Below are 14,292 nucleotides of genomic sequence, written 5' to 3' on the forward strand. Positions count from 1 at the left end.
CACCGAGAGCCGCAGTAGACAAGAGCGCTGCAGACGCTGCCGGGACCCGACTGAACGCGGCCTCTCCCGGCCCCTTCCGTTTAGTAGGAGCCGCACAATGAGGGGCGGGGCGGGCTTCCGGCGCTCCCTCCGCGGGCCGACGGGAAATGGAGTCCGTGGGCCCTGCGCCGCCGCCTCGCTCGCTCGCTGGGTAACGGAGTCTTCCCGCCGGCCAGTCCGGAGCTGCAGTGCATGCGGGGAAATGTAGGCCCGGGTTCCGGGCGGCACCGCACAGCGCAGCGCGAGCCCATTGGTCCAATTTCCCAGGAACCGCTCTGAACCCGGCGAGGTGGCGCTCAGTAAAATGACCCGAAAACGATCCCCGACTAAGCGGCTCTTTATCCCGCAGCAAAACGGCTTTCTTAAGACCCATCTGGTATTATCTGGATCCGTTGGCCTGAAATTCTTGAGTGAGGTTAGGGTTTTGCTTTTCTGAATCGAAGCAACTATTGATTAGCCTGGAATCCCGACCTAAAGCAAAGAAAATCACAAGTATGAAGGCGTCATCGGTCGGATAACACTAGTACTCCACATGTGCAAAGCCACTCGTCTCCTGAAAAAAAAGGCCATGTGCAACGTCAGTAAAATAAAAATAGGAGGAAAAGGCACAGGGGAAAGGTACAAGCAAATCTCTGAGAGCTTTGTTCTTGTTTAAAGATGTTTGGCAAAGTCATGAGGCGATAAAGGGTAAAGACGAGGCTTTGTGCATTCAATTCAAAGCTTCTTTATGTGCCTTTTACGTGCCACTGAGAAAAAATAGATATTAAGCCAGACTTGCACCCAGCTCTCGAGTTGATAGCCAGGTACGTGGTTATTCTAACACTTGAAAAACTGAGACAAGATCTATGGTAGTATATGCCTTAAAAAAAAAAACGAGCGGGGGACTCCGGGATGATTTTGTTGTCCTAGAACAGTGACCACAGCCTCACACTCTGCAGGAAGAGAAGACTGGGTCGCAAACAAGCCAGAGGCAAACCCAGAAAGGGAACTGGGGACTCTAATCCTATAAACGGAATTAAGGGTGTAAACGGAGAGCGATGCCAGGGAGTGGAGTACCTTGCAGAGCATGCCGGGGGTTGTAGTCGGGGACATTCCACTGCACCGCCCCCGCCTGGGCTCCCGGCGCTCCAGGTGGAGACAGCAGCTTGACCCCCGCCTCCCGCAAGCGGCCCTGCATGAAGACGCTAGCGCCCCCTTTTCCGAGCCTTAGAGTTTCCAAGAGCAACGGGGAGAGGGAGGGGGCTTCGCAGTTACCCTGGAGACGCGCTCCCGCCCGCCCCCAGCCGCGGGATGCCCTAGATGTCCTTATTAGGACATGAGACTCGAGGGGGCGGGGTCAGCCCGACCGCCGGCTTCAGGCTCCTTATAAGGCCGCGGCGGGCAGGAGGCGGGAGCCGGAGCCCATTGGTCCAATTTAGCCCGGGTGGGGCTACTGCGCCGTGGGCCAGGCACAGTCCTGAGGGGCGGGCCTACAGCTCCGGCGCCCACCTCTCGCTTCCTCACCGCCTGGAGACCTGCGTCTCACGACTTCCGGTATAGCAGCTAGATGCCGGGTGCTGCTTCGAACCCTGGCGGGTCGCCTGTGTCCAACTCAGTTATACGTGTCCTTGAGGCTTCTCAGGTTGAAACCCTTTGTAGGGTTTCCATCTTCAACCTCCCTGGGGGTCTCCCACTTCCGATTAGCCACAAAAATGACGAACTGTTCTCCCCTCTACCTGTGTCTGGGCTTCTTAACCCGCAGCCTGCTCCTCCGCCCCGGAACCCAACCACGTGCCCATCTCAGGCCTCCCCAACTGCCAGCGTGCCCAAGCACCTCTTACTTACAGTCCTCCTTCCTCTAGGCCTCTGACCCCCGACCTTCCGAGTCCTATTTTAGGCCTTCTCTGCACGTCCCCGACTTCCTTTCCACCATACACTCTTTGCCCTGTATCCCGGGGATGAGGATGACCATTTCCTCCAAGGATCCTGCAGCTCCTCATCCCCAGCACCCATTTCTGGGTGTCCTTCCCACCAATACGTTTGCACCCGTTTGTCTCCCAGCCCTCGCCTCTCCTGGACTCTTTTCAAGACCAGTCTCCATCTCCAGCCTCCTTCAAGCTTGAGGCTGAAACTGGCAATCTTAAGAGACTTAGAGCGGCCAAGTTCAGGTTAGTCCGTTAAGCGCCGCCCAACCAGTCCTCCCCGTCACAGGGGGCGCTGTCCGCCTTCCTCTCGCCTACACAAAGATGACCCCGCTCTCGAATCTGGGGTGACAGGAAGGAGTCGGTCCAGGCTCCGGGGGCTGGGATTGGGCGCGTCCCAAAGGCTGGCTGGAGTGGGGCCGAGGGGAAAAGATCGTTTAAGAGACAGCGCCCCTCACCAACCACTTAGAGCAGCGCAGGGGCGGGAGGGCGGCAGGCTCTCCTCTCGTTAGTGCCCCGTGTGTTTGGGGCCCTGTGATCTCAGCGGTCCTGCCCTCGGCCTCCCTCTTCTCCCGCCCCGCCCCGGGCCAGGTGTTCGAATCCCTACTCCAGAACTGGCGGCGTCCCAGTCCCGCGGGCGTGGGGCGCCGGAGGACCCGCCCTCGGGTTCATGGCGGCCCCGGTCCGCCTGGGCCGGAAGCGCCCGCTGCCTGCCTGTCCCAATCCGCTCTTCGTTCGCTGGCTGACCGAGTGGCGGGACGAGGCGACCCGCAGCGGGCGCCGCACACGCTTCGTGTTTCAGAAGGTGGGTCCTGGCGTGGCCCGATGGGAAAAGCTGCTGGCCAGGTCGGGCCTGCCCTGACCAGGTACCCTACCCCTGCCCGGCCAGGCGCTGCGGTCCCTCCGACGGTACCCACTGCCGCTGCGCAGCGGGAAGGAAGCTAAGATCCTACAGCACTTCGGAGACGGGCTCTGCCGGATGCTGGACGAGCGGCTGCAGCGGCACCGAACATCGGGCGGTGAGCGTCTGGGGAAAGGGTCGGTGATCCCCTGCCTCCCCCAGGTGCAGCTTCCGTACTCACCTGGAGGCCCTTAGCTTTAAGCTCCCCACTCCTGTCCAGGTTGCCGTTCGGCCTCGGGCTAGTGGCTGGCGCTCCCTGAGCCTCCCTCACCGGTTTCACTTATCATCTGAGCAGGTTGCATCCCAGACCTTCGCAGCTGCCGGATTCCGTGGAGTGGAGTTGACTCTCTTCTGCTCCCGCAGGTGACCATGCCCCGGGCTCGCCATCTGGAGAGAACAGTCCAGCCCCGCAGGGGCGACCTGCGGAAGTCCAGGACTCTTCCATGCCAGTGAGGAAGGGGCAAGGGGAGCGGAAGGCAAAGTGGGAGTGCGGGAGTATGATTTTCTGGCTTGGGGGATTTGGCAAGCCTGAGTCCAAATCTCACCAGTGATTCCTGGCCTTGAGCAAATGACTTACCCTCTTTTTGACTTAGTATTTTAATCTGTGACTAGGAATATTGGTAACAGCCAACGAGAGAATTCCATGATCAAGCTACTTAGGGAGCCCAGCTCAGTTAGTTACGGGGTCACCATTATTGAGTTTTCCTGTCTAATCACACGTGTTCTGCAGCGCGTGGTAGAACTGAGGCCAGGCTGGGCAGACACCCCCACCCGCTGCCCGGAAACTGCCTGCTGTCTCATCCCACATTTGCAGTGGGCCATCCCATCACCTGGCCCGTTTTACAGAGAAGGAAACTGAGAGATAACTGAGTGACTTACTCAGGGCCACAAAGCCTGCTGGGGACTTATTCGAAGATGACTAGCTGGCTTTCACGTTCAGAGCTCCTCTGTACCTTTCAGGTTCCTGCCCAGTCCAAAGCGGGAGGCTCTGGCAACTACTGGCCAGCTCGGCACTCAGGAGCCCGAGTGATACTGCTGATGCTCTACCGAGAGCACCTGGTGAGCACTGGGTGGAACCATGGCAGTGGGGTGGGAGGTTCCCAGAGGTGCCTAGCCCTGGCAAGGCAGGCAAAGATTATCCCAGCCACCTGAGCGAGATGAGGAGGGTCCCTGGCACTGAGCCTACCCTGTCTCTTCTACCTTGGTTTCAGAATCCTAATGGCTACCACTTCTTAACCAAGGAGGAGCTGCTGCAGAGGTGTGCTCAGAAGGCCCCCAGGGTGAGCACAGGGATTGGGGAAGACAGGCCCAAGTGGCTCTGGAGCCCACCAAAGACTGCCTTTTCTTGCAGTGGGCCCGTGTGTGGCCCGTGGCTGGGGACACAGGGAACATGGACTTGTGGTGGTACCAGGTGCTCTCTGACGGTCTCTTTTCTGATCCACAGGTAGCCCCTGGGAGTGCTCGACCCTGGCCAGCCCTCCGCTCCCTCCTCCACAGGAACCTGGTCCTCAGGACACACCAGCCAGCCAGGTGGGGCCAACTGCAGGAGATACAGCAAAGCACACGTGAACTTCTTAGTGGGGCCTTAGAGTCACTCAACAACTCCCAGAGCTGATGTTGTTGAGGTTGGGGGCCTTTCCTTAGGAGCCCCCACTGTTGGAGTACCTGGAGGGTGTGAAACCGCAGGTGCGGGGGTGGGAGGGTGCCCTGGTTATTGGAGAAGTAGAAAGACTTTTCAGAGGAGATAGCATTTGACACGTTTTAGAATTTGGCAGGTAGAGATTCAGGATAAGTATTTCGAGGAGGAGGAAACAGCATTAGTGAAGATAGGAGGAAGGAAATCGTCTGAGACACACTTCTTGCAGACCTGAGAATGGAGCTGAGCAGGTCCAAGGAACTGCTCTAAGAGCCAAGAAGACCAGGAGCAGCAGGAGCCACTGGGGTCATTTGTGCAGGGCGCCAAGGGGGCGGTGAGGCCAGCCCAGCTGGGGGCAGGCAGGAGAGCCTGCCAGGAATGAGTGAAGAAGGGAGAGCTGTATTTTTCCCCTCTGCCTCCCAGGTACTCATTGACCCCAGAGGGCCTGGAGCTGGCCCAGAAGTTAGCTGAGTCAGAAGGCCTGAGCTTGCTGAATGTGGGCATCGGGCCTAAGGAGCCCCCTGGGGAGGAGGCAGCAGTGCCAGGAGCAGCTTCAGCAGAGCTGTGAGAAGGAGGGCGGAGGAGGGGGGAAAACAGGGAGGTGGGGATGGGAAATGAGGCCAAAACCCCACCTCTATCCATCACCTGTAGCTGAGCTGTGGCTGCCTCCCTACTGTAGGTGGGTGGTGGGTGTCGGGTGGCATGGGTGTGGGGCAACTGCCCTAGCACAAGGGGTTCTGGCCTCACATACCGATACCCCCCACTTAGTGCCAGTGAAGCAGGGGTCCAGCAGCCACCACTGGAGCTGAGGCCTGGAGAGTACAGGGTGCTGTTGTGTGTGGACATTGGCGAGACCCGGGGGTGAGTGAGGTGGGGAGAAATGAGGTAGACGATCGGAGGAGGCTGGGGGGTAGGCACTGCCCTGCCCTGATCTAGGATTCCCTCCTTGCCACTCCAGGGGCGGGCACAGGCCGGAGCTGCTCCGAGAGCTACAGCGGCTGCACGTGACCCACACAGTGCGCAAGCTGCACGTTGGGGATTTTGTATGGGTGGCACAGGAAACCAATCCTAGAGACCCAGGTGAAGGGCCGTGGGCAGGCTGGCGCCAGGGGCAGGGCCTGGTGGGTGGGGGATCACAAGCTAACGGCCGGCTTGTCAGCAGCGAGCCCTGGGGAGTTGGTACTGGACCACATTGTAGAGCGCAAGCGGCTGGATGACCTTTGCAGCAGCATCATTGACAGCCGCTTCCGGGAGCAGAAGGTAATTTTGCTGGCTTTGCCAGGCTTCCCTGACTGCTCTGAGGCCCCCCTTTTCAGCCCAGAGCAATCCAAGGGCACTTCTGGCAGCTTCCTTGAGGCAGAGCCCTTTGGAATCCAGCCACATCCACCCTGTGGTTGCTCCAGAATCAGACCCCCACAGGCCTGTCCAGGCACACAGTAGGAAGCCAGGTACCTGCATTTTTGGGCTGAGCTCAGGAGCATATTAAAGACCTCTTGGGTACCGAGCCCCTGCAGTCTTGGATAAACAAGGCTTAAACCTCCAGAATTGGAAATACAGAGGCTGTACCTTGGTACTTGCTGCTGGGTGGACCCCCTAGTCACAGAGGCCATGTACCGGCCCAGGGGAGGCTTGAAGGATGTTGAGAGATGGAGGAAGGGCTTTCTAGACAAGAGTGTCAGCATGAGCAAAGCTGTGGAGGCCCCTCTGAGGCAGGTGGAGAGGCTAGGGAGGATGCAGAGGCTAACTGGTGGGAACAGGGTCATAGCACCATTTTGAGTGTGACATCATGGACGCCCAGGCATGTGGTCATCCAGCCTGACCCTCCCTGCCCACTCTGTCCACTTCCCCAGTTCCGCCTGAAGCGCTGTGGCCTGGAGCGCCGGGTATACCTGGTGGAAGAGCATGGCTCGGTCCACAATCTCAGCCTTCCTGAGAGTACGCTGCTGCAGGCTGTCACTAACACTCAGGTGAGCAGGGAGGGCAGGGCCAGGCAGGCAGGGGCCGCTGTGGTCCATGGTTCATGGTCTGGGCCAGGAACCACCTTCCCTCTCTTGGGTCCTCTTCCCCAGGTCATTGATGGCTTTTTTGTGAAGCGCACAGCAGACATTAAGGAGTCAGCTGCCTATCTGGCCCTCTTGACGCGGGGCTTGCAGAGACTCTACCAGGTGAGCAGAGGCCCCTGTCCCAGTGTCGGGACACAGCCCACAAGGAATTCACCTTGCCTGGGCCCTGTGCATCCCCAAAAGAAGCAAGGTGGGTGAGATCCCCATTTCTCAGGCTGGCCCCCCGAGGCTGAGGACTGGGCAGGGGCTGGCTGGAGTTGTCCCTTCGAGCTCCAGCCTGGCCTCAGTCCCTTCTTCCCTCAGGGCCACACCCTACGCAGCCGCCCCTGGGGAACCCCTGGGAACCCTGAATCGGGGGCCATGCCCTCTCCAAACCCTCTCTGCTCACTCCTCACCTTCAGTGACTTCAACGCAGGAGCCATCAAAAATAAGGTACTGTCTCTGCCCAGCTTCTCGGACGTGGCCTGGCCCAGACCCCCACTGATCCAGCCCTTCCCCAAACCCAGGCCCAGTCAGTGCGAGAAGTGTTTGCCCGGCAGCTGATGCAGGTGCGCGGAGTGAGTGGGGAGAAAGCAGCAGCCCTGGTGGATCGATACAGCACCCCTGCCAGGTAGGCCCTAGAGGACCCTTAGGTGTCCTCAGCCCCTGCTCTCCGTGCATGGAATTCACCTTAATCCATGCTTCGTGGAGGGAGCTTGGCCTTGTGTGGGCTGCGCAGACCAGAGATGGACAGATCCCAGGGTGCTCATGGAGGCCAAGCGGGGAGGAAGCCAGCAGACCCACACAGTGTCCCAGGCATTGGAGGCCACAGGAGGGAGGGAGATGTCCCACGTGGTGGCGAAGAGGCTTCTTGGAGAAGGGGGCTGGGCCATTAAGGGGAGTGAGGGTGATGGTTTGGAGCCTTTGCTGGTTTTGCCCCAGGGTTCCCACAGGGAGGGAGGACAGCCAGGCTGGCCTGGGGCCTTGAGTGCCAGGCTCAGGAAGTGGGGCAGTGTCCCAACTCTTCTATCCCATGCTGACCCCTCTGCCTGGCCCCTCATGGTGCTGGCCCAGAGTGGGCCACCGTCAGCCTCAGAAACTCAAGCCCCTGTCCCCCAGCCTCCTGGCCGCCTATGATGCCTGTGCCACCCCCAAGGAACAAGAGACACTGCTAAGCACCATCAAGTGTGGGCGTCTACAGAGGTGAGGGCAAGAGACGGAACCTGGAGGGAGTGGTGGGGACTGGGGCTGCCCTAGGCCCAGGGCGTGACCCTCGCTGCCTCTCTTCCTGCAGGAATCTGGGGCCTGCTCTGAGCAGGACCTTATCTCAGCTCTACTGCAGCTACAGCCCCCTGACCTGAGCTTATGCTGTGAAACAGCCCCCAGCCCCCATCTGTACCCCCACGCAGGCTAGCCAGCCTTTTAACAACATCTTTTGTGGTAAAATTAGAATCTAAGTATTTGCAGCCATATGTGTTATGTAGAAGATGCCTGGTCCTGGGGACCTTGTGAAATACGCAGGAACCAGGGATACCGTCTGGACCAGTGGTTTTTAAACAAAGCTGCTTAGGACCTGGGATTGCCTGGTTAGGGAGATGGAGTCAGTGGGGCACTGCAGCTTTGAATCGATTTTATGTCATCAGTTGGTCCTCATCAAATAAAACTTCCTTAGGAGTGCAGAGGGCTTATTGGGAAAATAAAAATAATAAAAATAAATAAAACTTCCTAAAAGAAAAGCTTGAAAACCACTAACAGTCCAGTTGCCTCTTTTTATAGAAAAACAGGCCCAGGGAACTACTAGGGCTTATCCAAATGTACAGTTTGAGGCAGAGTTAGGACTGGAACCCAGGGCCTCCTGGCGCTCTCCGGAGTAGAGTTTCTTAGGACCCCTGCAAGCCAGCCAAGTCCACATCTCTGGGCCAGGGCCTGGAGTCCGCCCTCCTCGTTACCTCCTCTCCTCTCGGGGTGGCTGAAGCTCGTGGTACAGAGCTCCCAGCTCCTGTCAGTGGGGCCCCCTGGGCCTGAGCATATAGAGACCCCCATTTAGGTGAACTTGGCCTGCCCCCCCAAGTCCCACCCTGCCCCAGCCTGAGGCTTGCTGCAGTGTGACCCGCCCACCTCAGCCACCAGGACTCCTTCTTTCTCCCTTTATTGCCTTTCTCGTTCTGCCCCTCGTAACAGGCTCCTCAGCTAGGGTAGCTGCAGGGAGGGTGGCTCCCTCCTGCTCCTCAGAAGGTGTAGGCCCCCACAAAGACGGTGAGCCTCAGTACAGAGCTGGCCCGGTAGCTCATGAGGGAATTCATGGTGACCATCTCCAGGTCCAGCACGTACTCCCGGGGGCCTGTCACCGGCCGGGCGAGGACCAGCATGGCGCTGACGTTGTTGATTTGCTGCAGGGCAGTGGGTGGAGGGATATATGTTGTGTCAGCCTGTGTGCTAGGCCCCTGCCCCAGCGTCACCTCCCTGCCCCGTGGCTGAGGTGGAGGGACAGCCCTGGCCAGGCTGCGACCCCAGACTCTCATCCAGCTCTTTGACACCCTCAACATCTCTCCTCCCCAACCCAGGCTCCTGCCTTCAGAAATCTCCTGCTGGGGCTCTTCCCACCCTTTCCAGCTCATTCTGTCTGACCCAGGCTAACTGATGATTCAAGGTCACCATGTGGCTCTTGGGAGTGGTGGGACCTTTGGTGACCCAAAGTCAGCAGACTCCCTTCAGAGCATTCAGTTTCAAAATGAAAGAGAAGCGCTGGTTCTAGACAAACCCCTTCTCCTGGTGAGACCCATGCATGCCGCTGCCACTCACCGTGAGCAGCTCACTGTGAGCCACCCCTGGCCCCCTCCCACCTAACACATCCACCAGCAAGGAGTGGACTTTCTGACCCCAGGCCCCTGCACACGCCATTCCCTTGGTTTGTGGGTGAAATTGAGATCAGACATGGAAAACTAGTACCAGGACTCAAACTCCCATGTCCGAGTGCTTCGTTAGAATTGCATTTAACCATCTGCCCTTTGCACCACGGGAATTTAGAATATCCCTGTTGTCCTACAGAAATCCCGCCTCCCGGGGGCGGGGCTTTGGGGAGGGGAAGGGCATAGCAGCCTGGCCGAGTTCCCCCTTAAGGCATCCTGGAGTTCAGTTTTAGATTGTGCGTGTCAGTTGAGGGTTGCAGAAACCTTACCCTAATGTAGAAGTCCCCCTGCGAGTTTCCGGCACGGATCTGAAAGGCATTGTAGGCACCAGGGTAGACAGATGTCGCCTGGATCTGGAACACGTCAGCGGGCACGCTCCGCTCCGAGGTGATGGTCATGTACCGGTGCACAATGGATGAAGGCTGCTCTCGACACAGAGGGTTGGAGGCTGGGCAGAGGCAGCGGCTAGAGACCCCGAGGTGGGGGACATGAATGAGCTCCTTGCCTGTCCCCCCAATTTCTCCTACCCTACAAAGGAAGGGAATTCCAAAAGGACCCTCCCACCCCTGTGACTGGTTGTCATGAAGGACTATGGTTCCCATCAGCCCTCAGGGGCACTCACTTGTCCGAATAGATGCCAGTCAGCCCCAAAGCCCCCTGGGAGACGTAGTTTCTCTCGGGGCCTGGCATCAAATTGACTCACTTGTCAGAGACCTGGACGTAGGGCTCCACACAGCGGTTGGTGTCCACGCAGCGGTAGCCCCCATGGAAGTTGACACAGGTTTGGGCCTCAGAGCACTGGTGCGCACCAGACTCACACTCGTCAATGTCTGTGCCAGGGGAGAGGGGCTAGAATCGGGGGCGTCAGGCTGCCAGCTCCTGACACCATCCTGCCCATCCCACCCAGGCAACCTGTACCTTGGCAGAGGCGTGTGGCCAGCAGCTGGTACCCCTGTGGGCAGTGGCAGGAGAAACGGCCTGGCTCGTTGACGCAGCGGTACTGGCAGAGGTAGCTGGAGTAGCTACACTCATCAATATCTGAGGAAGCGTGGGGATGGGGACCCCGGGTCAAGGGCAGTCTTCACCATTCAGTCCCACAAACATTTCCTAAGAAGGCCCAGCCCCATGTTAGGCTGAATGTAGGAAGGCAGGGGGATGAGACAAGCCACAAGCTCAGCCGGGAGATGGAGGGTTCAAACAAAGTTCTGCCCAGGCTGCCCCAGCTCAGACTTCTCTCTGCCCAGAACTGGAGGAAACACTGAATAAAGTTAGTGGGAATCTAGAGGCTTGGGTGTGAATCCCACCGGCTGATTTAGGGGAATCTTATTTTCCCAATCAGTAAAATGAGTGTCTTAGACTAGATGAGTCTCGTGGGTCCGCCCTGTGCTGTAACCTGCCCAATTCCTGCAACCCACAGTCAGCCCGAGCACCCAGCGGTCACCTCCAGCTAACTGAGCTTCACAGGCAGACCATTTCCCTTCTCTTGTTCACTCATGCTGCCAGGTAGCAGTGAGGCCTCATCCCGCAGCAAAGCATAACATAGAGGGTATGTGCCAGTTGACAGGGTGTGAGAAGTCTAGGATCGAGCCCTGGCCCCATCTCATCCTGGCTGTATGAACTCGGGCAGGTCACTTAACCTCTTTCAGCTGAATAATGAAAGTCACCATTTACCCAGGACTTTGTGCTTATTTTAATGTAATCCTCTCAACAAACCTGGAGGGAGCTCTGAATGTCCTCATTTTGTAGAGGAAGGAGAAAATCATACCTCCTAGGATTCTTGAGAGGAAGGAGGCCAAGTGTGTCAGGGAACACACTACGAGGGCAGGTTCTCATTAAGTGGCCGTCAATTCACTTGAAAGCACTGCAGCTTGAGACGGGCTGGACCCCATCTATCACACTCTCACCTAATCCTCAACACAACCCACTATAGAAGCAGAAACAGGCTCAGAGAGAAGCGACTTGTCCTAGTGCAAAATTCAAATGCAGGTAAATGCAGGTGAGCCTGACACGTGGGACAAGTGGCACCCACATCCTCAGTCTCCCCAGCAGGCTTCAGTAGGGACCTAGCTGCCTCTTCTTGTGCCTTCCCCACTGGTCTGGGAGTGCTCCACAGCCAGCCGGAGTGGAGTACCAGGAGGCAGCTGGGTGCACAGTGACGGGACGCGGAGGCCTCAAATGGAGAACTGTGTGGCAGGAGGCACGGCATAGGTAGGGCCTGGGGGCTCATGGAGGAGTACGCAGCAGGGGTGGAGCTCTCACCACTGCAGGAGAAGCCATCCCGGTGCAGCTCATAGCCCTGGTGGCAGCGACACAGGAAAGTCCCATAGGAGTTGAAGCAGCGCTGCTCGCATGGGGCCCCCATATCACACTCGTTCACATCTGGGGGTGCCAGGTAAAACAGGGATGAAAGCAGAGGAGCAGCCCAGAGCCTCCACTCTACCTGGGCTGGTCAGGAAGGGAGCACCCCCACCTCACACCTCCCTGCCCAGGACCCAGGAGCCTGGCCCGGCCCAGCCTCACCCACACAGGAGCGGTTGTTAGGCCCCAGCTGGAAGCCTGGCTCGCACTGGCAACGGAAGGAGCCAGGCAGGTTCACGCAGCGATGCTGGCAGTAGCGGTAGCGGCACTCGTCTATGTCTGGGATAGAGGCAGAAGAAGGAGGGCGGAGGGCAGAGGGCAGGTGGGCTCGAGCCAGGTGGGACTCAAGGCTTAACCACCCATAATCCTGCCTGTGTCCGGGGAGCTGAATTGGGCAGGGTCAGCCAGGACACCTCCCAAATACACCCCCATACAGTCCTCTGTGTCTGATGACAGGAGGGTGAGGTGGCAGGGGCTGGGGGTGAAGCGTGGGTTGAATGGGGGTCAGGTGCTAGAGCAAGGGCCAGACCAGGGTCACAGAGCCTAGAGAAGCTGCTCCCTGGACTCACCCACACACTCGGGCCCAATCTTGCGGTAACCATCAGGACAGGTGCACTGATAGGAGCCAGGCAAGTTATGGCAGTCCTGGCTGGGGCGACAGTCGTGCAGGGCCTGGGCACACTCGTCCACATCTGCAAGAGACACCACTCAGCCCCCGCCTGGGATCCCGCACACCACCCAACATGACACATAGATCCAACACTTGAATCCAGTTCTCTCAACAGCACACGTAAGAGTTCACCAGCCTGGAGCCAACAGGAAAGGCATCCCTAACCTCTAAAACCACATGTTGGGGGTTGCATAGGAAATAAGGTCCTGTCCACACCCCCAGAAGCACTGATTCCTGGACTGTCCTTCCTCCAAGGCCTGTGGCTCCCAGGGGACAGACACTGGAAGGCAGAGTTCCTGCAGTGTCTCTGCAGCAACCAAGGGGAGGGGGCCGGAGCTGGCTGGAGCAGTGGCACACAAGCTGGGGCCACCTGTGGCAGGTCGCAAACAACATGAGTGTCTGGATGAGGGTGTGGACGTCACCAGCGACCCTTTTGAGCCGGGAAGGAACATGAGGTCTGAGTTTAAGACACGTGGTTGGAGGACTGGAAGCCAGGCACCAGAGCAGTCCCCACTCACTCACCCACACAGCTCTCCTGATCGTCGGGCTCATAGCCTGGTGGGCAGGGGTTGGGGTGTTGAGCGGGAGGCACTGGTGGCGGGGGTCCCTCGCCATGTAGGTCGTTGATGACGGCAGCGGAGCGGGGCAGGCACAAGTAGCCCCCGTAGTGATTGATGCACTTCATTTCTCCCTTGCAGGCCTCAGGGATGGTCAGACACTCGTTGACATCTGCAGAGAGGGGCCTGCTGGGCACAGCCAGTCTCCTGGGCTGGCCCTGGAGGGAGCGGAGGCAGGAGCCCAGCTCGGCCTTCTCCAAGATGTGTGGCCCCAGCAAAGCCTTCCCACTCTGCTCAACAAGCTAAGTCTGCCTGCCCGGGACCCCTTCCCAGGGTTGGTTAAGGCTGGAGGTGGGGCAGCTGTTCCCACTGTTGCCCTCATTCTTGGCCTGCAAGTGGGTCTCTATCCCTCCCCACAGCCCTAGCCCTAGCTCAGCCCAAGAGTGGGGGCCTCCTTACCCACCCCTGGGGACACTACCCTCCCAGGTTGTGATGAGACAAAGAGCTGGGACAGGAGAGTGGTTCAGAGAAGGCGTACAGGATCCAGCTCTTCTGAGGGGTAGGGGCAAGGTTTCCTGGGTTTCTGGGAGAGGGCGAGGCCACCCCTAGCTGAACTGGCCTCCAGAGAACCAGGGCTGGCCTCGGTGTAGCAGAGCTGGGCAGAGGACGAGCTGCTGGGCTCCCATGGCAGCTCTCGGATGTGGGGCTGTCCCTTGGAAAGCAGCTATCAATCCCCTTCTGGGTTCCTGGGGGTGTTTGGTCCCCCAGGCACACACACCCCGGCAGTGCTGGCTGTCTGGGTCCCACTCATAGCCATCTGTGCATTCCTGGAAGGGAACCAGAAGTGGCCAGTGGTCACCCAAAGATCTCCTCCAACTGACCAGGCCAACACTAGGGCCTGAGCCTGGCCACCCTCCGGCCTGCTCCAAACAATGGCCCCCAGCCCTCCACCAGCCAGGAGAAGGAGACTTCCCTGGCAGCAGCCACCCCGGGGTCCCGGTCTCTTCCTCCCTACCCTCCCCATCCCAGGCCAGCGGCCCTCACTGTCCCCACCGTGTAGCTGTCGGGCTCTTCGGAATCCTGAGGAGAAGCTGATCCCAAGAGCAACAGCAGCAGCGCCCAGAGCAGTAGAGACCCGGGTAGGCAGGAGGCACAGGGGAGCATCCTGGGGCTGCGAGATGGTGGACACCGGTCAAGGGCCTCTGCCGCGGCACCCCGCTCCCTGTGCCGGGAGTCCGAGCCCAGCCCCCGCCACTGCCCGCTCAGGAACGTGCTTGGG

General features: G+C 58.8%; 2 protein-coding genes across 8 annotated transcripts in view; one reads left to right on the forward strand and one right to left on the reverse strand.

The window, feature by feature from the left end:
• LOC105528457 (EGF-containing fibulin-like extracellular matrix protein 2) overlaps nucleotides 1–14,292 on the reverse strand; it is a 21,961-nt gene that overhangs the window by 6,539 nt on the left and 1,130 nt on the right. Inside the window, exons 1-10 of one of the 7 annotated variants that reach the window (XM_011965201.1) lie at nucleotides 14,067–14,286; nucleotides 13,792–13,840; nucleotides 12,979–13,185; nucleotides 12,356–12,478; nucleotides 11,949–12,065; nucleotides 11,688–11,807; nucleotides 10,347–10,466; nucleotides 10,132–10,258; nucleotides 9,698–9,893; nucleotides 8,271–8,909 (exon numbers count right to left, since the gene is read on the reverse strand). In XM_011965201.1, the coding sequence (XP_011820591.1) occupies nucleotides 8,748–8,909; nucleotides 9,698–9,893; nucleotides 10,132–10,258; nucleotides 10,347–10,466; nucleotides 11,688–11,807; nucleotides 11,949–12,065; nucleotides 12,356–12,478; nucleotides 12,979–13,185; nucleotides 13,792–13,840; nucleotides 14,067–14,177 (1,332 nt within the window). In that variant the 5' untranslated portion in view covers nucleotides 14,178–14,286 and the 3' untranslated portion in view covers nucleotides 8,271–8,747. Of the gene's footprint in view, nucleotides 1–3; nucleotides 68–1,109; nucleotides 1,163–3,112; nucleotides 3,277–8,270; nucleotides 8,910–9,697; nucleotides 9,894–10,131; nucleotides 10,259–10,346; nucleotides 10,467–11,687; nucleotides 11,808–11,948; nucleotides 12,066–12,355; nucleotides 12,479–12,978; nucleotides 13,186–13,791; nucleotides 13,841–14,066; nucleotides 14,287–14,292 lie in introns of those variants that run through there. The other 6 variants (XM_011965200.1, XM_011965206.1, XM_011965209.1 and 3 more) reach the window with 6 other exon arrangements.
• On the forward strand, nucleotides 3,153–9,479 carry MUS81 (MUS81 structure-specific endonuclease subunit). Its single transcript, XM_011965210.1, has 14 exons — nucleotides 3,153–3,290; nucleotides 3,802–3,900; nucleotides 4,053–4,121; nucleotides 4,286–4,371; nucleotides 4,901–5,041; nucleotides 5,246–5,338; nucleotides 5,436–5,557; nucleotides 5,637–5,737; nucleotides 6,328–6,444; nucleotides 6,547–6,642; nucleotides 6,844–6,972; nucleotides 7,047–7,150; nucleotides 7,639–7,722; nucleotides 9,084–9,479. The coding sequence occupies exons 1-14, from the start codon at nucleotides 3,285–3,287 to the stop codon at nucleotides 9,154–9,156; spliced, it is 1,320 nt and encodes a 439-aa protein (XP_011820600.1). The 5' UTR covers nucleotides 3,153–3,284; the 3' UTR covers nucleotides 9,157–9,479.

The sequence above is a fragment of the Mandrillus leucophaeus genome, unplaced genomic scaffold (genome assembly GCF_000951045.1).
Source record: "Mandrillus leucophaeus isolate KB7577 unplaced genomic scaffold, Mleu.le_1.0 Scaffold718, whole genome shotgun sequence".
Lineage (NCBI taxonomy): Eukaryota > Metazoa > Chordata > Mammalia > Primates > Cercopithecidae > Mandrillus > Mandrillus leucophaeus.